The 25,174-nt window shown below is 38.4% G+C and overlaps 1 protein-coding gene across 1 annotated transcript in view; it reads left to right on the forward strand.

Moving 5' to 3' along the window:
* Positions 1-25,174, forward strand: part of SLCO4C1 (solute carrier organic anion transporter family member 4C1) — a 63,177-nt gene that overhangs the window by 2,203 nt on the left and 35,800 nt on the right. The window contains exon 2 of the mRNA XM_008144511.3: positions 5,107-5,370. Within this exon, the coding sequence (XP_008142733.2) occupies positions 5,107-5,370 (264 nt within the window). The remainder of the gene's footprint in view (positions 1-5,106; positions 5,371-25,174) is intronic.

The raw sequence follows: 25,174 nt of genomic DNA on the forward strand, positions 1-25,174 counted from the left end.
CGTGGGGCGGGGGAAAGGGTCCCACGGAGTTCCTTTTCCCTATGGCTTATAAAGGCTGCAGATCTTGGTGCTTTGAAATCCCCTCTTAAGTCCTGGGCTCCTCCTTCCTTATTGTTTTCCTATTCCCTTCGGGCTTTCTTGGCTTCCTTCTCTTTATTTTGTAAATAGAGACTGTTCCCAGCTTCCTCATTCTATGGAAATGTACCTGTTGCAGCTTTTCAGCTTCCCAATTCTATGGAGATACACCTTCTGCGGCTCTGCAGCCCTGTGCTTCTATGGTCCTTTTAGTTTCTAAAATTTCCTAAAACTTGTCTTTTTCACCCCCCAAAATTCCTGTTTCACTGGGAAGTCAGAGAAAAGGGGGCCTGGAGACAAGTTCTGGGGGTTAGCCCAGGATGAGCTGCTGCTGCATTGCTCCCCTAGTTGCAAGTCTTTTCGGGTCCCTTAGAGGTTAGGAGATAAGTGCCTGTGGGGAAGGGACAGGGGGAAGGGAATGGCATGGGTGAGATCCATGAGACTGTCCTTTTCAGGGGTTTTAAAGGCTGGGCTTTTAGGGGAGGTCTTAGGGGAGAATCAATAGAATATTCATCAGCTTAATGCTGATGTACCAAAATGAGATTTATTCTCTTAATTTCTCTGTCCTTGGGTGTGGTTGGGAAAAGGCACTAATTGGATTTCTGTTATCTGTCTCCTTGAGTAGGTTGATTTAAGCTATAAACCATTTAGTCTTAAGTATCCTTGGTTTAGGGAAGATAGGATTTACTATGTGGCTGAAAACTGCTCTATAGCGATCTATCTTAGTTTCCCTATTATTAAGGTGACCAGATTTTAACATTGGTAAAGCAGGACACCATTGACCGGGTGGAGGGGGGGTGTATTTTTAAAAAAAATATATTTTATTGATTTTTCACAGAGAGGAAGAGAGAGGGATAGAGAGTTAGAAACATCAATGAGAGAGAAACATCGATCGATCAGCTGCCTCTTGCACACCCCCTACTGGGGATGTGCCCGAAACCAAGGTATATGCCCTTGACCAGAATTGAACCTGGGACCCTTGAGTCCGAAGGCCGAAGCTCTATCCACTGAGCCAAACCGGTTTCGGCCTGGGGCAGGGGGGTTCTTGATTAAAAATTTGGTCTATATTGTAATCGCTTTTGGTTTTTTTAATAAAAGGAAATTCACTTCTTAGATCATCGTTGAATTTGCATCCTCTTTTCTTACTCATTATGTTAAAAATCTAAAAAAAATAATTTAAAATTATATTAAAAATTATTATATACATATTGCTTAAAAACACAGTACGTAGGTACATAATTACATGAACATATTTTATTGTTAGTTTATAAATTAAATTAATTTGATTGTTATAAAGTAACTATATTTTAAAAATTATTTTAATCCTATATTTCTTTCTAAATAATAACAATACTAACTTGTAGTATTTTTCCTCTGAATTTGCCGTAACGTAAGTCGTAAGTGTCACTTTCAAGGCCAGTGCTAGACTTTTTGCCGCCACTATAAAATATAAATAATACGAGTACTGTCTGCTAAATTCAAGAAAATTTATGTATTTATGAAATAAATAAATAAATAAATTACTTACCTAAATTATCTGAATAGCTGATGTGTAATGACATCACTTGTTTAACTAGCTTACTAGCACGCAGTACGATGTGTATCATCTGAGAGACAGTTACAAAATGTTTTCGTGGTTCCCAATCCCAAAAATGCCATTGTTCATTAAGTCCAAACAATGGTGGTCGAATTCTAACAACTGATCAACAATGCGAACTTTGATAAGCAGTTCTCGATAATCAGTTCTCAACAATTATTTGTTATTATTAAAGTTTAACATTATAAAATTAACAAAAATAATATAAAACTCATAAATCCTGGCTAAATAGCCACATGGCCGCCGAAAACCGTATATTCCCTTCCCGTTGTCCCGCTGTTCCCTAGCTTGTCGTGCATTCTTTCCAAAAATCGGGACTTTTTTAAAACACCGCGGGACGTGGGACAAATTGTTAAAAATCGGGACTGTCCTGCCAAAAGCGGGACGTCTGGTCACGTTACTCTAGACCCCTGGCTTTACTTAGCAATAGTACCTGAGCTCTCCTTTAGAGCTGCAACCTCAGTAGCCTCTCTAGCTCAGCAGCTTCTTCAGCCTGTCTGGCTCAGCAGCTTCTCCTGTCTTCCTTGCCCAGCACACTGGCTGGTTAACATGGTAGCTGTATCTGAGCTCTCTATGAGCTCTTAGCCTCACATCATAGCAGTATCAGCTCTCAGCTCCATCTGAACTCTCTAGCCTCTCCTGCACACATAGGAGCTACCTTCTCTGTGCCTATCACCTCTGCTTCTCTCCCAGCTTCATCTTCATACTCCTCTGCTTCTTACACTAGCTCTGCCCAGCTGCTCTTCTAGCTGGTCTCTAACTTGTATATACCGTATTTTCCGGCATATAAGACGACATATTCGACGACATTATTCCAGATGACATAATTTTACATTTAATATAACATTTTAAAAATTATTATAAAATATAATTGTCACTCTTAAAATGTGTTTAGCCTGCAGCTACATCTACCCAGAGGTCCCTGCTTTATTACCATGTCTCTCAAACATGATCCTTGGGAAGACCATTTCCATTGTATATGAATACATGTTTAACTGCAGGAGAACCCCAAAACTTATCAAGTGAGTCTACTTAACCCCCTGGTCAGCAAACTGCGGCTCGCAAGCCACATGCGGCTCTTCGGCCCCTTGAGTTTTTAGCAAAGGCCAGCCTAGGAGTACCCTAATTAAGTTAAGAACAATGTACCTACCTATATAGTTTAAGTTTAAAAAATTTGGCTCTCAAAAAGAAATTCCAATCGTTGTACTGTTGATATTTGGCTCTGTTGACTAATGAGTTTGCCAACCACTGCCTTAACCCAACATTTTTCAGAGATAAACAGGATTTCTCTTAGAACCTAATTTCCTAGCATACTTCCTAACTTCAAGCATAATATGCAGTTTTTCATAGAATTTCTTTTTTTTTTATTTAAAGTAGAGTTCTTGGAACTTCTGTAGCATAAAATTCACATTCAGATTCATAGGCTTAAAGTGCCATCCTGTATAATAAAGAGGTAATATGCAAATTAACCCTCACGCCATAATGCTGTCACAAGATGGTGGTTGGAACAGTGTGGGTTGGGGCCAGCTGCTCCGTTCGCCTGCTGCTGCAGTTCCCTCGGCTCCGCTCGGGGGCAGGTCCCGGCTGCTGCTCCAAGTGCCTTCCCCGGAGTTCCCTCAGCCCCGCCGGGGGGGGGGGGGGCGGGTCCCAGCTGCTGCTCCTCGGCTTCCACTGGGATGACCAGGCTGGCAGGGGAGGGCAGTTGGGGGTGATCGGGCCGCCGGGGGAGCAGTTAGGTGTCAATCAGGCCAGCAGGGGAGCAGTTAGGGGGTAATCAGGCTGGCAGGCAGAAGCAGTTAGGGGCAGTCAGACAGGCAGGCAGACAAGCGGTTAGGAACCAGCAGTCCTGGATTGTGAGAGGGATGCCCGACTGACGGTTTAGGCCTGATCCCTAAACCAGCAGTCGAACATCCCCTGAGGGGTCCCAGATTGGAGAGGGTGCAGGCTGGGCTGAGGGACACCCCCCTCCAGTGCACGAATTTTGTGCACCAGGCCTCTAATTCTTCCATAAGAGTTTACAAATGAACTTTTTCAGAAAAGTTTTACCATAAAGGCAAGGAGTTCAAATGACTGAGTTTTAATCAGTATGGCAAATATGTTGGGAAGCTGATTTTTAGATGAGAAAATTTTCATATTATCTCCTTATACCAGTTAAATTGTCATTCCTAGGTACTTTAGATACTTTATTTTTCACTGACACGTTAGTAATTGTAATTTATTTATAGACTAAAACTGGCATACAAGTATATTAGAACTTTTAGAAACTTGTTATCAATTTTCTTGATAAAGAAAAATCTTAAAAATTACAAATATTATGACTGCTGTATACTTTTTCTATTAATAAACACATGAAAACAATTCATGATATTCTCTTAAGTAAAAGGGGTAACTAATTAGACACTTTGTAATTTGGTCAGATGCCTTTTCTTTAGTAATGTATAAACTAAATTTAATCAATATTTGGACAGGATATTTTTGTCATCAATCAAAATTGGATTTTCAGCTTTTACTTCTTTACATTATATGCCTACATCATAGTTATAATAAACAGATGAAGTGTAAGGTGTTTTTTTAAATTTTATTTTACCTATGATTTAAAATCCCAGTGGTTGAAATATGCTCTTAATTTATTTTTACTTAAAAAAATATTTTTATTGGATTCAGAGAGGAAGGGAGGGAGAGGGAGAGATAGAAACATCAATGATGAGAATCATTGATCGTCTGCTTCCTGCATGCCCCCTACTGGGGAATCGAGCCCACAATCTGTGCATGTGCCCTTAAAATGTTGTCCCAAATTGAACCTGGGGCCCTTCAGTCCACAGGCTGATGCTCTATCCACTGAGCCAAACTGGCTAGGGCAATTTATGTTTACCTTTGCTCCAGGACCTTTAACTTTAATATCTTCAAGAGCATTAGAAAGAAAAAGAGGCTTGAGAGCTCAATTTTCAACTTTCAAAGACTTAAGTCAAGGATCTCTTGTTATGTATAAATATGTTTAAGGACTGAATAACTTGGGAAGTGTTTGGGCATTGCGCAGATGACCTTTGGAATCAGCTGTACTTTTAGTACTCTTCTAAGTTAGGGCGGTGAAAGTATGGTACAATTGGAAACTGGCAAACTGGCCTCATGAGACTTGACCAGTCTCACTTTTTGATTGTCATTTAAAGAAAAATGAAGTTAGCTACAATTTAGGATGTGGTAAGCATCAATTTTATTTAACACCTGAAAATTCCCAAGTGTACAATTTAAGAGCAAACTGATTTTGTAAGCAGGTATATTTAGGGTTTCCTACCTTTGAAACCTTGAGCCTTTTAAAATTGGTACATTTTTAAATATCAAAAATAACAAACAACCAAATTTTAGTACATTGTGCTAGTAATCATAATCTATATGGTAAAGTTGTAATAATGCCATAATTTTTTTTTCTCTTTTAGGTGTTGTGGTAAATGGCCTAGTAAATATTAGTATTTCCACTATTGAGAAGCGCTATGAAATGAAGAGTTCCCTGACCGGCCTGATATCATCAAGCTATGACATCGCATTCTGTTTGTTGTCATTATTTGTTTCATATGTTGGTGAAAGAGGACACAAACCAAGATGGCTTGCATTTGCATCTTTTATGATAGGACTGGGAGCACTTGTATTTTCATTGCCAAAATTTTTTAGTGGAAAATACGAGTTGGGGTCCCCTTTTGAAGGTAAGTTTCTGTTGTGTTTTTGTTTGTTTTACTTTAAGAAGTAGTATGAAACTAGGCCATTAACTATATATTGCAACTCACTTGTACAGGTAAGTAGGGTAAGGTCTCTTCCATTGCTCACTGCTTTGTTGTGATGGGAATTGTGTGAAGTAGATTACAGAGACAGATTGTGCATCAGACATCACTTCAGTGGTTCCAAACTTTTAGTCCTCTGATACTCATTCCCCATATTACACACAGTCCTCAAAAAACGATGACATACTTTTCTTTGAGGTTGTGACCTCACTGGAGTTCTAAGATCTATAGTTTTTCCCTTTGCGGTTTTATTTGCTGTGCTTACAGCTCTGTACTCAGACTTGTTTATTCCTGATTTGAGATAAAAAGAGGTGAAATTTCTAGAACTTAAGCTTCTCCTAAGAACTGAAGGATTTAAGAGTTCCTGGAGGAGGAAGAGAAAGTGTTTTTCATAAACTCATTATCTGGGACTGTTTCTAGCTGTTGGAGGGTCTATGTCTTCCTTAGCCCCACAGTGTGTGGGGGCAGTGCAGACTTGATTGTACAAAATATGTTTTATCAATGTACTATGCACCTGCAAATAAAGTTGGTAACAAATACTTCCATTCAAAAAAAAGAGTCCCCAGAGGCACAGAACTTCAGGAGTTATATAATGTGTTGTTCAAGTTAGTTGAAAAAGCATTATTCAGGGTCTTAAAAAAGAAATTTGATTATTTGTGTTTCTTGTTTTTCTCTGAAAGAATAACTTTTAATGGAAAAACAATTATGGTATTACCAGAGGAATGTACTAGTGAAAGTAGATGTTAACATTTCTATTATCCTTCCTGGCATCTTAATAGCAACATAGAATAAAATCAGAGGGCTATCAAATCAGAAGCTTTAAGGGCCTTGGGTAAGTGAAGAAAAGGCTTAGAGTAAAAAGAAAGGAGAATTGGGGGCTGCTGCAATATAGGCATTATTTTTTAAAAGTTAAGATTGTTAAGTTTGTGAGAATTAATATTAAAAATTAATATTAAAGTGTTAAAATTTCCTAAGACCAAATTCCCAATTATAGAATGACTAGAGGCCTGGTGCACGGATTTGTGCACATTGAAAGGAAATTAATTAGAAGGTGGCAGGCAGGGCGGGACTGGGCTAGACGGACTGGACTTGCCCTGGAGCCAATGTCCAACAGTCCCTCCCCGGCCTGGGGCGGCGCCGAGGCTCAAAGGGCTTCTGCGGAGTCTAGTGCATTATCTGAAATTGGACAAGATTTCATAAAGCCAACAACATAATTTCACTGGGGTAGTTTTAGGAACAGGGTGTATAGGCTTTAATATGACACCTTTGAAATCTTTAACAGTAAGGGAAAATCTAAATTTTAGTCTGTCACACAAGAAACGATACTGATTTTATGATGGTAAAAACATTACAATGTTTATTGCATGTAGGAGGTGATCTTTGTACTGAATCTAATCTCACACTCTTGTAGTTGATCAGATGCCCTACTTGTTCATATACTACACAAACTTTGATGACAAACCTCTTACTCTCTAAACCATAATCACCTATTCCAGTACAAAAGCCTGATCTGTCCTCAGCAATCTTCTTAGCTTCGTCTCTTGCTACATGCACCCAGAGTTGCAGCCAATCTGGATAATTTATATTTCCCACAGGGAAATGGTCACAAGTTACGGTATGGGCCAGAGATGAAGCCAAGAAGATTGCCGAAGCCAGATCATAAACTTTTAGTACATTATTGTATACTGTGTAAATTTTCACCAAATTCTTACTGATATTTTTTTCTTATTTTAGCTAAAGTAGGTTAGATAAAGGTATTGGCTGGTCTGTAAAATTTTTACTCAAGGCTCTTAATTTAAATAATAGCTTATCTGTGGCAAATGAAAGCAAGAACTCAGGTTGCCCTTATGTTAGTCTGTCATCCATGTCATAAATATTGGTATGAACTATATATGTTGCTGGGAAAATAGCAGTGAAATAGTTGATGCCATCTGGATGTTATGTACTAGTGTGAAGAAATAGAAAATTAAATAAGTAAACAAGATAAAGATGGAGGTGAGTGTATGAATGGAACAGATAGTATGAAGTAGTGTACAAAAGGAAAAAAAATGTGGCAAAGGGAAGGCTATTTTGATAACTGAAAATGAAGAACCAGCCTTGAAAGAAGATTACCAGCCTGGCTGGTGTGGCTCAGTGGTTGAGCATCAACCTATGAACCAGGCGGTCACAGTTTGATCATGGTCAGGGCACTTGCCCGGGTTGCAGACTCAATCCCCAGTGTGGGGTGTGCAGGTGGCAGCCAATCAATGATTCTCTCTCATAATTGATGTTTCTTTCTCTCTCTCTCTTTTCTTTCCTCTCTGCAATCAATAAAAATATATATTTTTAAAAAAGATGCTTTCCAGGATGGGGGAAAAACGTGATCAAGGGCCCTGTAGCAGGAAAGAGCATGGCAGGTTTTATGACTGTCAGTTTTGCCTGGCATGATCAAAACAAGGGAGAACGTGGCGTGAGATGAGCTTGGAGAGGCAGGTAGAGGCATGGGTTTTCCTTTGTGCAGTGGAAAGTGTGAGAGAGAGAATTTTACACAGGGAAGTGCATGGTCTTATTTAAAATGATCATTTTGGCTTCTGTGGTTCTGAAGGGTAAGATTAAGTGGGAAGAAATCACTTAGGCAGATTTTTACAGTAGTCAAGGTGAGACACAGGTGGTTGGGACTGGGTTGGTAGCAGAAGAGATCTAGAGGAGTGACTGATTTTCAATGTGTTCTAAAGGAAAAGAGATCGGACTTTCTAGTGGATTGATTGTGAAGGAGGAATGAAGAATGACTCTTCGATATTTGCCTTGACCAACTGGGGCCCTTTGCTAGAATGTGGAACACTATGTAGAACAGCATATTGTGTATCTGGTGTGGTAATATATATCTGAACACATATGTGTATGTAAATGTGCAAGTCATTCTTTAGTCTTCATTCCTAGAAGTGCAAATACTGGGTTTGAAGGGCTTCCTCATTCTAATTTTTCATAGATAATGTCACACTGACTTTTAGGAAGGAATATCGCAGTTACTCTCCCATAGTCAATATGAAAATGCCCAGCTGCTATTTTGAATTTTTACCTGAAAAATTTCTTTAATGGAAATATCATTATGGTATGTGTTGGTGTGTATGTGCAGGTGTTGACACTGTAACAGATACTGAACTCAGGACTGAAGTTGCATTATATATTTAAAGGAACTCAGACATTTAGAACATAAAAAATGTTAGAAATCAGAAATCCCCCCCCCCTTTTTTTTTTTTTTTCAATGTAGAACCTTAGGACAAGAGATGAAGTGACTTAAAAGTGATTTTATAGATGGTCAATAACAGCCAAAACTAATACTATTTTTTATGCTTTGTTAAATGTTTTCTAAATTGTAGTAGGTTTTTTAACTATATCGAGTAATTTAGATATTTTTATGATTTAAACCATTTCTCCCCCAGTTACAAATAGCCAGTTATAATGGTCTGTACTTTATTGTTATTTTTTAAATCTTCACCCTGGGATTTGCTTTTATTGATTTTAGAGAGAGGAAGTTGAGAGAGACAGAGACAGAGATAGACAGACACAAGAGAGAGACGGAAAGAGAGAAACACATCAAGTGGTTGCCTCCCATGTGTGTCTGACCCGGATCAGTCCTGCACCCTTCCGGTGTACAGATGATGCTCCAAGCACCTGAGCCACCCGGCCAGGGCTGGTCTGTGCTTCCTTTAAAACATAATTGTCTGCTCAAGTGAATTAATCTACTTTTGCAAATATCTGAATTATTCAGTGTAGAAGAAAGCTGAAGTTTGATGTGGGAAAAGGAAACAAATTAGTTGGAAACGTCCTGTGGCTAAATTAGAAGCCAGGGAATGTACATTTTCTTTGGTAACATAACATAAATAGCCTAAAGAGCATAACATAAAGAACTTACTTTATTAATTAAATCATACATGTAACTTAATTTGAAACTGTCATTGAAAGAATTAACATATTCCCTGTGTGCTATTTTGTGGCCATTGTTTTTGAATCTGAGATAAACCTAAGTCAGGCCTCAGTTTGGATGAGATAATTTCTGTAAGAAGAGATTAAAGTAATGTAATATAGTTGGTAAGTAGAAGAAAACAAAATGTGAAGTATGATACTAACATTTCCACAGGTGTGAGAACACAAAAGGAGGTTAGGACTTAGCAAAAGGTAGAAAGGTGTGTTTGGAAGCAGTCTGAATTTTCTATTTTGTAAAAAAATAAATTTAAGTACTTTTGGAAAGTATTTTATTTATTTATTTGTCACCCAAGGACATGCTTTTTATTGATTCTAGAGAGATGGGAAGGGAGAGGGGAGAAGAGAGAGATAAAACATTGATATGAGAGTGAGACATTGATTGGTTACCTCTCGCACTGACCCCCATTGCCCTGCAACCTAGGTATGTGTCCTGACCATCAAACCCTGGAGATTTTGGTGGGTGGGGAGATACTCTGACCAACTGAGCCACACGATCCAGAGTGGGAAAGTGTTTTTTAAGGGGCGCTTTTATGGAGCTATAAGGGTGAGAAGTGATTATCTTACTTTGAAGGGAGATAAAAACATTTATTAAAGGTAAGTTTTGATGGTTTCTGTTGTATACAAAAAAGGGGAAGGATTAAAATTAAGAGATATAAATGCTTCGAAGAGCCAATTTTTGCATATGTTAACCTGAAAAATAAAATGATGTTAGAAAACATTTTCAAGTAAATCCTTTTGACACTTTTGATGTATTTTAACATAACATTAACATAATGCAACATATTTTAATAAAACTTAAATATTTAAAAAATGTAATAAATCGATCTTTATCATATTACATTTTCTTTTTATCCAAGCACTGCTTAATTCCTTTTGGATCAGTGTTAATTTAATCTTGTTAAGCAAAATAATCTTTTCTCTGAGACTTTGGGCAGGATGTCATTAGTCATTAGTATATGCTTAGGAATTAAAGAGAATAATTACTAAATCCAGTAAGCTCTTTTTCTTTATTGACCAATATTTGGATAACTTTTTTTAACCTTTTGCACTTGGATGTCGAGTGTGACTCGACACGGTTAGCATCAGTAGCAGCTCTTTTTATACTCTTTGAATGTATCAATAATTTGAAATATAAAAAAATCCAAATAAATAAGTTTGTATGAAAAGAAACTCCAGTTTTTTATTCTACTGCCGCACTTGTAAAATCTGGGGTATTTAAAAAATTAAATCCCAAGTAGAATAAAGGAATCGAGAAAAAAGCAAGCAAGTACAAAGGGCTAAGTTGTATTCTTTTCTTGTTTCTCTTCTCCATCCCCTTCTCTTAAAAAAAGGTAGCTCTCAACACTTTTTTGCTTTAGTACTGAATTTCTAATGTAGATTGATATTTCAGGGAGAATTTTGCAACAAAGGACTTTGGTTATCCAAGGTGACTACTTAATAAAGTTAAACTAGGAAAATGATTGGAGCAGAACTCAACATTGTACTTAATTTTTAGTTACTGTTTTGTCTTTTATCTTGTACTCTTAAGGCCTTTTTTAAAGTATGGAATACTTGCCTAGATTGGTACAGACATAGTACTGAGAATCTTAGTTTTTCAAGCACTAATTTAATATAGGATGCCTTAACTTTGCTTGGCCTGTTCTTGATATTACTTCTTCCTTATGAAAATGTCTTTTATTTTTCTTATGATTTAATTTTATTGTAACTGTTCAGCGATGGCCATTGGCGCCAACAGAAATCCACAATCTGGGGTGCAGTGAAGAAGGAACAGTGCATGATACAGCATGGTGGTGATACTGCATGGTTGTGGAACAGCTCAATTGTGACACAGCAGGACTGTGAGGCAGCCCTGTGGCCAGGGCTTTCTTTAGCTGGGCAGTTCTGTCTGAGCTGCTCTGCGCTGGTGAGACAATGTCTTTGGTGCTTAAGCTCCATCTGGGGAAACACAGTCTTCAGTGGAAGGGAAAGTGGGCTCACATTGGCATATACAGACTGAAGTCCCACCTCTGGTCCCTGATTGGTCCATCCTCATGGAAATGAGGTCTCCAAATCCTCCCAGTTTGATTGGTCCAAAAGTCACTATCCTGATTGGTCAGAATACAGTGGCTCTGATTGGTCAGTGAAGATGTTGGTAGGGATATAGCTATGCAGCTTCAATTGGATGGAGAAGCCTCAGTCCTATTGGTTGAAACAGGATTCCAGGAACTCCTCAAAGGTTGGTTCAGATTGAAGAAATATGTACAGTGTAGGAAGGCGGTGTAGTGCAGGTTTCTCCCTGAAGTTCAGTTTGTGTGCGAGGCCCCTCTTTAGAAATGGCTTTCCAGGCTCTGTTTTCGTTTTTTTTTTTTTTTTTTTAAATTTAAGTCCAGTTAAGCCACCAGGAACCCTTCTTAGTAGATAATGTTCTCAGGGTCCATATAATTGAAGTGAATTGAGGTGATTTCTTAGGTTAGAAGATACAATTTTGTAATAAAACAAATCATTCAGAAATATTTTTAAAGTTAATACAGAATAAAAGAGCTAGATGTGCTCCATATAAAATACCACAATTTTTAATATCAGAAGCATTTTAGTCTTCACCAAAATTCCTAGATAATATGAATTACTCTGTATGGTTGTTACCCTTATTTAATAATATCCTTTGGAGATCCTTAATCAGTAAGTCTGGAGGAGAACTCAGGAATTTATATTTTTAAAAAATTACCAAGGTTATCTTATTAGTCCATTTTTGGAAACACTTGTCCAGTTTAGTGTTTAATTATTTTTAGTGTTTAATTAAAAAGTTTCAACTGTGAGCATAAAGAGAAAGGATTCTTCTCATTTCAGGATTATCCTATATAATAAAAGCCTAACATGCTAAGTTTTTGGTCGTCCAGTCGGCTGTTTAACCAATCAAAGTGTAATATGCTAATAATATGCTAAGGTGACTCAACTGCTCGCTATGATGTGCACTCACCACCAGGGGGCAGACAGTTGGTCGATTGACCAGTTGCTATGGTGTGTACTAACCACCAGGGGGCAGACAGTGACTGGTCGACCAGTTGCTATGATGTGCACTGACCACCAGGGGGCAGGCGCTCTAACCAGTAGGTTAGCTTGCTGCAGGGGTGTGGCTGATTGGGAGGGGCCGGACAAGCTCTGGAGCCCTCCTGTGGTCTCTCCCCGGCTGGCCAACTTCTTGTGTCCCCCCTCCAGCCCTGATCATGCACTGGTGGGGTGCCTCAGCCTGGCCTGCGCTCTCTCACAATCTGAGACCCCCCAGGGGATGTCGGAGAGCTGGTTTCAGCCTATCCTGCAGGCCAGGCCGAGAGACCCTACTGGTGCACGAATTTGTGTATTGGGCCTCTAGTTGCTTTATATCTTCCTTTAACGTAGGAGTTTCACAACCATCATGAAATACTAGGTACTTTAATATAGTCACTTTTGTTGAAATTCAAATGACCAAACTTCTGAAATAGAGGAAATTCACAGAAATAAATAAGTAGAAAAACATGTGTCAATGAGAAGTTAGCACAGTCTCAATTCTGTTCACAGTTATAGTTTGTAGAAAGATAGACGTTTTCAAAATCCATGGCCTTGACCAAGAAACTATGTCTCCGTATTTCCTAAAGTATGATCTGCAAAGCATAGTTTCTGAAGGTATTTAGAGTATGTTACAAATGTGTTCTATGGTTCAGTGAGTTTTGGGGAAAAAGTTAGAGGTGTCTCTATTGCATCACTGTAAAAGTGAATGAATTTTGTGAATCTTCAGTACTGTGTGCGATTTTGAAAGTTCTTGTTGAATTTAGAAATGTCCTTATGTCTAGCACTTAGAACAGCATGTGAGAGATAGTAGGTGCTCAGGAAATGTGTGTTGAGTTGTCAAATAAATTAATGAATGAATGGATCCCTTCAGTGGAGGCATATTAGGAATCTGATGACTTATGCTTCCGGAAGGCATTAAGAGTAGGTAATCACAAATAAAAGCAGATTGCGATTCTCTGTTTACATTTTCCATAAACTTGGCTTACTGTTTAATGGGGCATTTTTTCTTCTTTTGGCCACTGAATTTGGGAAGAATTGTGTTGTCAGAGGCAAAATTTTTTTTTACCATAAATGAACTTTTTTTGGGTAGGAATTAGGATTTGAAAATTTTACAGTGTGAACAGGAAGCTAAAATGAGGAGAATATTCAGAAATAGTAGCTTTTGGTTTTTGTCTTAATTATTAAAATAGTGATTTCACTGTGTATCTACTGTACTTTTAAGGTGGTGTGAAATGTCAGGATTATTTTTTATTTATTATTTTAAAATAGTTTATTGATTTTTACAGAGAGGGAGAGGGAAAGACAGAGAGAAACATCAATGGTACAACATCAGTCGGCTGCCTTCCTTACTCTCTCTCCTCCTCACCCCCCAGACCAGAGATGGAGCCTGCAACCTAGGCATATGCCCTTGACTGAATCAAACTGGCAACCTCCTGGGGCACGGGATGATGCCCAACCAATTGAGCCACACTAGCCAAGGCCTTATTTATCTTAATTTATAGAACAAAAGGGAATGCTTTGACAGGGCATTCAAGTGGATCATAGGCATGGTTATATCTAACCAGATGCATTGTATGTGGGAGGTAAAGATTAAGCAATGCTTTTTGTAGCTTCCTCAGAAAGGTTGGTTAAAATGTGGTTTGTGGAAAGAACAAAATGAGGAAATTCTGTTTTCTTAGTGTTCTTAAGAAATGCACAAACTACCAGTGTGTGTTTTAATGTATTTTTTCTTAAATTTTAATGCTATTGGCCCATTGCATTGAGTGAAAGTATGCAGTAGTAGAGCAGGGATATCAGGGGCAGACAAATCTGGGCTTACATTTTTGCTTTAGCACTGTATAATAGTATTACTGGTATGTGACCCTGGACAAGTTTATGCAACTATAAATCATGATGATGATAAAAACTGTTACCTTTTGGGAGATTGTACACTAGGCTGTACCTAGTGTTTGGTTTGGTTAGTGCTCAGTAAATAGGAGCAATGAATAATAATGATGTTCATGATAATTCGGTAACAGCTATACTAATGTAAAAAACTGCCTATCTTGGTTTGTTTAGTTATTTTCAATGGTAGTTAAAACTAATATGAATAACTACAAGCCTTTTAATATGGTACATTTTAAAAATATTTTATTGATTTTTACAGAGAGGAAGGGAGAGGGATAGAGAGCTAGAAACATCGATGGGAGAGAAACATTAATCAGCTGCCTCCTGCACACCTCCTACTGGGGATATGCCTGCAACCAGGTACATGCCCTTGACTGGAATCGAACCTGGGACCTTTCAGTCCACAGACTGAGGCTCTATCCACTGAGCCAAACCAGTTAGGGCAATATGGTACATTTTTAAACAAAATATGTTTTTGTTGATTTCAGAGAGGAAGGGAGAGGGAGAGAGAGAGAAAACATCAGTGATGAGAGAGAATCCTCATTCTGCTGCCTCCTACACTTCCCCCCCACTGGGGATCGAGCATGCAACCCAGACATGTGCCCTGACTGGGAATTGAACCTTGACCTTTGATTCATTGGTTGACACTCAAACACTGAGTCACACCCTGGCTGGGCTAGTACATTTTTTTTTTGTAGGCACTACTTGATATTGACATACTCTCAAAGTATGGCTAACCACTTTCAAAATAATATATTAGAAAGGGTGTTACTTAGATAATGTTTCCAGTATTGTATTCTTCTTATGAGGTAGGTAAAGATTAATTGAATCCACTAAAGTATCATGTTGAAATACTGTCCTTTAAATGGCCAACTTGCCTCTTTTAAATTATCTTTTTTTCTAATTAAAAATTTTTAATACGTCCTTTGCAGGACATTCAGAAGATAGAAAACAAAAATGGAATAAAAGGAAATAAGTGGAACAAAAAAGGAAATAAAAATTGCTCATAATATAACCTAGTTACACTGTTAATATTGTTCAAGCTTTTAAATGTATATACATATTCATATATGAATTCACAAATAGTCAGATAATTACACACATGTATTTTGTACAGTAAGCACACAGTCATATCCATACACTCTTACTGACACTCATATGTAATCATTATATCACATTTACACATACATATTCAAATGCATATTTTAAGGAAACAAGAGTTTGAAATTATGGATCTCTACTTATTTGTTTACTCAGAATAATATTGGACATTGTTACATATGAAAAAAGAGCTATAGAATATGCTTTTATATTATTTCCTTTTATAGATAATTTATCTATTTAGTCAACCCTCCTTTGTTGTGTTTTTTTTTTTAATTTATTGACAGTATTATAGATGTCCCTCATTTTCCCTCACTTTGCCCCCTTTTACCTATCCCCCACCCCCATCCCTGACCTTCCCCACACTATTGTCTGTGTACATGGACTATGCATATCCTATATAATAAAACCCTAATATGCAAATCGAGCGAATGCATTTGACCAACTGGGGGCAGCTCCTGTGTTGAGTGTCTGCCTCCTCTTCCCCCCGCCCCCCCCCCCCCCCAGAAGGAGGTGACTGGCGGGGGAGATGGGGGTGCAGGGCTGGCCAGCAGACGGCGCCAGGCTGTTAGCCAAGGCAGGTGTCAGTGGGGAGGGGGGGGGCCCAATTGCCCCACTCGCCTGTTGCCCCGTGGCGGCGAGGGGCAGGGCCGCCAAGCAGGCAGCGCCAGGCTACCAGCCAAGGCAGGTGCCATCGGGTCCCCCCTACCCCCCATTGCTCCACCCGCCAGTCGCCCCACAGATGGCCCTGATTGCCGGCCAGGCCTAGGGACCCTACCCTATATAGAGTAGGTCCTCGGGTAACGTTGGAGATCCATTCCTACAGCGCAATGTAACGCGATTTTCTCTGTAAGTCGGAACCCACCTACATAAGCACCTACGTCACACACATGGAGCACATACACAACAGCAATGAAGTGAAACAGTAAAAAAAAATTTAAAAGAAAGATAATAATTCCTGACCTTTACTTGTGGTAAATAAATAATAAAAAACATAAAGCACATATGTACATACGTCGAAATGACGGAACTTTTTAAAAAAATAAATACTGTAAATGGGAGATGGCGACGTAACCACGAAATGATGTATGTCCCCAGGACTGCCTGTATTGGGAACAGTGTCTTAGATTTAAAAATTGAAACCTGGCAAGGCTACTCTAACACTGAAAAAACAGGATGATGCAGCGATGACATGCATGGACTCTGGCTTGCACATTTTGTGGTCAGCCCTGATTCTGACGCTTATAACTGTGTGATAAAGCCAATTACTTAACTTCTCTCTGCTTCAGTTTTTCCACTCATAAGATTGGGGAAAATGGTACTACTACTGCCTCAGAAGGATCATGTTATGTACTATTTTATAATCAGGGCGAAATAATGTAGCTGCCCATATAACAGCAAGATGCCTTTCACCTGTATGAAAAGCACGGTCACTGGTGCATGCAGCATCCCGGATTGTGAGAGGGATGTCCAACTGCTGGTTTAGGCCTGGCATACCCCAAGGAGTCCCGGATTGTGAGAGGGCACAGGGCAGGCTGAGGGACCCCCCTTGTGCATGAATTTCATGCATCGGGCCTCTAGTGTACATATATGTTCTTTGGTTAATGTCTTTCCCTTCCCTATAAGCCCCTTCCCTTCTGAGATCTGTTATTCTTTTTAAAAAAATATATATTTTTTTATGATTTCAGAGAGGAAGGAAGAGAGAAAGAGATAGAAACCTCAGTGATGAGAGAGAATCAGTGATAGGCTGCCTCCTGCACGCCCCCTACTGGGGATCAAGCCTGCAACCCGAGCATGTGCCCTTGACCAGAATTGAACCCAGAACCCTTCAGTCTGCAGGCTGACGCTCTGTCCACTGAGCCAAACCAACTAGGCCTGAGATCTGTCATTCTGTTCCATGCATCCATGCCTCTGGACCTATTTTTTTTTATCAGTTTATTTTGTTCACTAGATTCCACATAAAAGAGATCATATGATATTTGTCTTCCTCTAATTGGCTTATTTCACTTAGCATAATAATCTCCAGGTTCATCCATGCTGTCACAAAGGGTAAGATATTCTTCTTTTTACAGCCCCATAGTATTCCATTGTGTAAAGGTACCATAGCTTTTTTTTATCCACTTATCTACTGATGGGGCACTTGGGCTGTTTCCAGATCTTAGCTATTGTTAATAATGCTGTTATGAACATGGGGTGCATATATTCTTTCTGTTGGTTGTTTCAGGATTCTTTGGATATATTCCCAGAAGTGGGAATGCTGGGTCAAAAGACAGTTCCATTTTTAAGGTTTTGAGGAAACTCCATACTGTTTTCTATAATGGCTGCACCAGTCTGTATTCCCACCACCAGTGTACTAGGGTTCCCTTTTCTCCATATCCTTGCCAGCACTTGTTTGTTAATTTATTGATGGTAGACATTCTGACAGGTGTGAGGTGATACCTTATTGTGGTTTTAATTTGCATCTCTCTGATGATTAGTGACATTGAGCATTTTTTCATATGTCTATTGGTGATCTGTATGTCCTCTTTGGAGAAGTGTCTATTCAGGTCCTTAGCCCATTTTTTAATTGGATTATTTGTCTTCTTGGTGTTGAGTTGTATGAATTCTTCATATACTAGTATTTTGGAAATAACCCCTTACCAGAAGTATCATTGGTGAATATGTTCTCCCATACCCTGGGTTCCCTTCTCATTTTGTTGGGGATTTCTTTTGCTTTTTATTTTGATGTGGTCCCATTTGTTTATGTTGTCCTTTGTTTCTCTTACCTTAGGAGATGTATGGGTGAAAATACTGTTATGTGAGATGTCTGAAATTTTACTGCCTATGTTTTCTTCTAGGATTTTTATGGTTTCATGACTTACTTTTAAGTCTTTAATCCATTTTGAGTTTATTCTTGTGTATGGTGTAAGATGGTGGTCTTTTTTGCATGTACCTGTCCAGTTTTCCCAACACTATTTATTGAAGAGACTGTTTTGACTTCTTTGTATGCTCTTGCCTCCTGTGTCAAATATTTATTGACCATAGTGGCATCGGTCGAGTTCTGGTGTGTCTATTCTGTTCAGTTGATACACATGCCTGTTCATATGTCAGTACCAGGCTGTTTCGGTTACAATAGCTTTGTAGTATAGTTGGATATATGGTATTGTGATCCCTCCAACTTTGTTCTTCTTTCTCAAGATTGCTGAGGCTATTCAGGGTCTTTTTGGTTCCATATAAATTTTTTGAATATTTTTTCCTAGGTCTGAAACATGGATTGCATTGAACTTGTAGATTGCTTTGGGTAGTATGTACATTTTAATGATGTTAATTCTTCCAATCCATGAACACGGTATATGCTTCCACTGGTTTGTATCTTCTTCTATTTCCTTTTTTAATGACTATAGTTTTCTGTGTGCAGGTGTGTTACTGCTTTTATTAAGTTTATTCCCAGGTATCTTATTTATTTATTAGTGCCCCAGTGCACGGATTCGTGCACATTGAAAGGAAATTAATTAGAAGGTGGATGGTGGGGTGGATGGACGAGATGGGCCTGACACAACCTTGAGCCAACCTCCCATGGTCCCTCCCTGGCCAGCTGCATCTGGGGCGGCACCAGGGCTCAAAGGGCATCTACAGAGTGAGCGGTGTCCCTCTGGCAGGTGGGGTCCCTCAGCCTGGCGTGTGGAGATCTGGCTGAAACTGGCTCTCCGACATCCCCTGAGGGGTCCTGAATTGCAAGAGGGCGGTTTTCGGGTGATGCACCTTGGAATTGGGCTCCCTCCTCTCTGGTTCCTGGTGTATCACCCGAGAACCACAGCTGCCAAGTCACCACAACTCAGCAGCTCCTGTGTTGAACGTCTGCCCCCTGGTGGTCAGTGCGTGTCATAGCTACTGTTTGGAGTGTCTGCCCCCCTGGTGGTCATTGTGTGTCATAGCTACCAGTTGGAAGGTTGAACAGTCAGACAGTCTCTTAGGCTTTTATATAAATAGATTGTTGTTGTAATGGTATATGGGATTGTTTTTTTAGTTTCTATTTCTAAGAGTTCATTATTGGTATATAAAAATGCCTTCAGTTTCTTGGCATTAATTTTTTATCCTCCTTCTTTGCCAAATTTATTTATTAGCAGTTTTTTGGTAGTGTATTCTTTAGGGTTTTCTATGAACAATATCATGTCATCTGTGAGTAATGACAAGTTTTACTTCCTCCTTTCCAAATTGGATGTTTTTTATGTCTTCCTCTTTTTCTGATTGCTATGGCTATCCAGTACTATATTGAATAAGAGTGGTGAAAGTGGACATCCCTGTCTTGTTCCTGATCTTAAGGGAAACACTTTTAGTTTTAGCCCATTGAGTATAATGTTGGCTGTAGGTTTTTTATATATGGCCTTTATTGTGTTCAGGTATCATTCCTCTATTCCCACTTTGCTGAGAGTTTTCATCATAAATGGGTGCTGGATTTTGTCAAATGCTTTTTCTGTATCTATTGATATGATCATGTGATTTTTATCCTTCTTTTTAATGTGATGTATCATGTTTATTTATTTGTGAATATTGTAACAGTCTTGCATTCCCAAAATAAATCCCACTTGGTCATGGAATATGATCTTTTTAATTTATTGCTGGATCTGATTTGCTAATATTTTGTTGAGGATTTTAGCATTTATGTTCATCAGGGATATTGGCTTGCAATTTTGTTTCTTTGTAGTGACTTCATCTGGTTTTGGAGTTAGGATAATGCTGGTCTCATAAAAAGAGCTTGGAAATCTTCTCTCCTTATTTTTTTGGAATAGTTTAGGAGGATAGATGTTAGTTCTTTGAATGTTTGGTAAACTTGCCTGTGAAGCCATCTGTTTGCTAGGAGTTTTTCTATTATTGCTTCAATTTCATTAGTTGTTATCAGCCTATTCATGTTTTCTGATTATTCCTGATTGAGTTTTGGAAGATAATATGTTTCTAGAAATTTGTCCATTTTGTCCTGGCTGTCCAATTTGTTAGTATATAGTTATTCATAGTATTTTCTTACAATCTTTTTATTTCTGGCATGTCAGATGTTACTTCTCTTCTTTCATTTCTGATTTTATTTATTTGAGTTATCTCTCTTTGTTTCTTGTTAAGTTTGGCTAAAGGTTCATCAATGTTGTTCATCTTTTCAAAGAACCAGCTCATGTTTTCATTGATCTTTTGTATTATTTTTTAGTCTCTATTTCCTTCCCCTCTGCTTACTCTGAGATTTTCTTGTTCTCTTTCTAATGCTTTTAGTTGTAGAGTTAGATAGTTTATTAGAAATTTTTCTTGTTTTTTGAGGTAGGCCTGTAGTGCTATGAACTTCCTTCTCAGGACTGCTTTCGCCCTTTCCCAGAGATTTTAGGTAGTTGTGTGTTCATTTTCGTTTGTTTCCAGGAAGTTTTGATCTCTTCCTTGATCTCATTGGTAATTCATTCATTGCTTAATATCATGCTTTTTAGCCTCTATGTGTTTGGATGTTTTTGAGTTTTTTTATTGTAGTTGATTTCTAGTTTCAGGCCATTGTGATCTGAGAAGATGCTTGATATGATTTCAGTCTTCTTGAATTTGTAAAGATTTATTTTCTATCCTAACATGTGGCCTAACTTTGAGAATGTTCCTTGTACACTTGAGGAGATTGTCTATTCTGCTGCTTTGGGATGAAATGTTCTGTAATTATCAATTAAATTCATCTGATCCAGTGTGTCATTTAAGGTGGCTGTTTCCTTGTTGAGTTTTTGTCTGGAAGATCTATTCGTGATGTCAGTAGAGTGTTCAAGTTCCCTCCTGTGACTGTGTTGCTATTGAGCTCTCCCATAATGTCCTCTAAGAGTTTTTAAAAATATATTTAGGTGCTCCTATGTTGGATACATATACGTTCACAAAGGTTATATTTTCTTATTGGATCATTCCCTTTAGTATTATGTAGTGATGTTCTTTGCCTCTTTTTGGCCTTGTTTTGAAGTCTATTTTGTCAGATATGAGTATTGCTACCCCAGATTTTTTTTTCATTTCCATTTACATGGACTGTTTTGTCTGATTTATTTCACTTAGGATGATACTCTCTAGGTCCATCCATGTTGTCGCAAATGGCAAGATTTCATTCTTTTTTATTGTTGAATCATATTCTAATATTATATGGTGTGTGTGGTGTGTATGTATCACATATTTTTTATCTATTTGTCTATCGATGGACACTTAGGTATATCTTGGCTATTGTAAATAATGCTGCAATGAACATAGAGGTAATCATATTTTGCCAACTTATTCTTTTTATTTTTATTTTTTGGCTAAATACTCACAAGTGGAATTGCTATGTTGTATGGTAGTTCTTTTTTTGATCTACATCTAATATATATTAATATATTTTATATATTTATTCCTTATTAGATATGCCATTTGCAAATATATCCTCCCATTCAGTAGGTTGTATTTTTGTTGTGTTGATAGTTTCCTTTGCTATACAAAAGCTTTTTAGTTTGATGTAGTCCCATTGATTTATTTTTGCTGTTGTTGACCTTGCTTGGGGAGATGTATCCAAAAAATTATTGCTAAGACTGATGTAAAGAGTCTACTGCTTATGTTTTCTTCTAAGAGTTTTATGGTTTCTCTGTCACAAATTAGCCTTTTGGCATTTCCCTTGTGTGTGACTACTGCCTTCAAGATTCTCTCTTTGTCTTAAACTTTTGTTATTTTAATTACAAAATATCCTGGTGGGTCTCTTTGGATTTATCTTGTTTGGAACTTCCTGTGTTTCCTGGACTTGGATGTATTTTTTCTTCCCCAGGTAAGGAAAGCTTTCTGTCATAATTTCTTTAAGTAAGCTTTTTGTCTCCCTTTGTCTCTCTCTTCATTATGTGTTTCCTATAATGTGAATGTTAGTATGCTTGATGTTGTACCAGAAGTCTGTTAAACTATGCTCATTATAAAAAAAATTTCCCTTTCTCTTTACTGTTTTGATTGGGTGATTTCCACTATTCTGTTTTCCAGGTCACTAATCTGTTCTTCTGTATTTTCTAATTTGCTGTTGATTCCTTCTAGTACATTTTTAACCTTTTGCACTCGGATGTCGAGTGTGACTCGACATGGTTAGCATCGGTAGCAGCTCGTTGAAAAAAGCAAGCGAGTGCAAAGGGTTAATTTCAAATTCTTCCTTAGTTCTGATTGATTCTTTATTTTATTTTCTAACACTATGTAAAATTTCTCACTGAGTTTCCCTATTGTTCTCCCAAGTTTGGTGAGCATCTTTATAACTATTACTTTAACTTTTTATCAGGAAAATTACTTATTTTTGTTTCATTAGGGCTTTTTTTCTTGTCCTTTCATGTATTTGTCTTTTCATTTTGTTTGACTTTCTGTGTTTGTTACTGTGAATTAGACGAAATAGCTAATCTTGAAGGAGTGTCCTTGTATAGTAGTGACTTCTGTGTAAGATTGCTTATGCCCAATGCTGGCTCGTATGTGCTTGGGGAGCCCTGGAGGGCTGGCTGGTTGCCTGGTGGTGGCTGAGGAGGCCTGGGGCATTGGGCTGGGGGAGCTAAAATGCCTGGTTTATATTAGCTACCCTGCAAATGTTTACTAAATTGAATTAAAACTTATGTCTTTTTGCTATAAAATTTAATTTAATCTTGTATTCTTATCTTCTGGATTCCTCCCCCCCCCCCCCCCACCACCACAAATTAAAAAAGACCTATGGGATATACATTGTACTGGATAGTTTTCATTTGCCCATTCAGATCCTGGTAGGATAGAAACTAAGTGGCTATGCTAACCTTTAAAGGAAAGCTTGGCTCAATTATTCAAACAAGTTCCAGAGATTGAATTGACATAAGTGGGAAGACTCAAAGTGTTATGGGCAGGAACCCCATCTTAAACCTACCAGACCTGAGGCCCTGAACCTAACTGTCTCCTATACCTGGGCTCCTGAGCATTAAAGAGAAAAAATCAACATGATATAAAAAAATGTTAGTTACATGCAAACAAGTGGTTAGAATAAGATGGAACTTGGAGACATTGTAGAAAATAGGTCTAGGCAAAGTACTGAAAATTAGGAGTCACCAGAGATTCGGAAATTACCGAAAAATCGGTACAGTGGTCTGGTAAGGTTAATCAGTATGGTGGGGTTTTACAACACTTAAACCAGTTCTAGGCCTAAGTAAATTTATTATTGACTAGAGGCCTGGTGCACAATATTCATGCATGGGTAAGGTCCCTAGGTCTGGCCAGTGATCAGGGCCAATCGGGGCCTTCTGGCTGCTGGCCGGGGCCTCCTTCATTCCGTGCCACCCCCTGGTGGTCAGCGCAAGTCATAGCAAGTGATCGGTCTCCCAGTCAAACTCCCACATATTAGGCTTTTATATATATAGGTAGGGAAGATAAATCTCTGTAAAGAACTTTACAACACAGCCAGGAGTATATAATGTTTTTCTTCCCCTAAACCTCTCCTGACACCTTTTATCCCAAGTTTGAGGGGAAAGTGTAGTATTCAAACTCATTGGTGGTAATTCGATAATGACTTTGAGCTGATCTGATCTCTGGAACTCTAGAATACTTCCATGGTCCTCTTCTAAAATGAGGACTTAAGGAGTTCCAATAATAAAGGTGGCCCAAGACTACTCTATTTCACAGTGGCTCCATCATGTAGTTATTTTCCTAGTCTGAGGATGTAGAAAGGATATAGGTATACCAGCTGGCAGAATCCCCACATTGTTTTCCTGACTTGTGGAATAAGAGATATTATTGAAGGAAGAACTAAGTAGAACCCCCTGTATGAGATAGTAAACCAATAAGGGAATTATGGAGCTTAGTGATACCATTAAATATTTGAAAGACATAGGGGTGGTGATTCCTACTACACTCTCTCTTTTTTTATGTATTTGGTGCAGATGCAGAATAAAGTAATAGAAAATGTCTTTAGATCATTGTAAACATAATTAAGTGGTGTACTAATTACAGCTATGGTTCCACATTTGGAACTTCCCTCTTCAGGAGCAAGTCAGCACAGACCCTAACACCTAATCTATGGTTGTTGATCTAGCAAATGTTTCCTTTCCCTTCTCAGCTGCAAAGACAGTCTAGATAATTTGCTTTTCTGTGGAGGAACAAGAGTGCATTATCACTATCTTATCTCAGTATTTCATACATCCTCTTGTTCTTTATCATAAGATGGTCTGGAGCAGTGGTTCTCAACTGGGGACAATTTTTCACTTCTAGAGATACTTTTTTATTGTTATGATTAGGATGAAGGGCACTACTGTCATCTAGTTGGTAGAGGCCAGAGACACTGGTAAATATCCTATAAGGCATAGGAGAGCTCCCCCCCCCCCAACCCCCCCAAAAAAAAAAAAAGAATTATCTGGCCCCAAATGTCAATGGTGTCAACGTTGTGAAACTCTAGTCTAGAGGTACCATGATCATGCTAGACTCTATAGTGAAGGTATTAAGCTAATTGGACTTGGTGAGTTGAAATGTTTTAGTTGCCATAATAAAGCATGTGTGTACCAGAAGATAGGAGATACACCACAAAAACTTTAATAAGAGTCATACCATAACAGTTAAGCTTTTAGTGGTTGGGTGGCTTGGGCCATGTCAGAGCTTCCACTTTGCATCTTGTATACTCTGCACTTGCACAGGGCTTGGGGTTTAGGAGATATCATCTACCACACTTGTGTACATTGCTCCAAACCATTTACCAGGTAATACATAAGGCTGGAACAAGATGAAGTTCTTGGAGCAGATACAGACAGTGATTAAGGCAGGAAGGATGAAG

This window comes from Eptesicus fuscus, chromosome 4 (genome assembly GCF_027574615.1).
Source record: "Eptesicus fuscus isolate TK198812 chromosome 4, DD_ASM_mEF_20220401, whole genome shotgun sequence".
NCBI classification, from domain to species: Eukaryota; Metazoa; Chordata; class Mammalia; order Chiroptera; family Vespertilionidae; genus Eptesicus; species Eptesicus fuscus.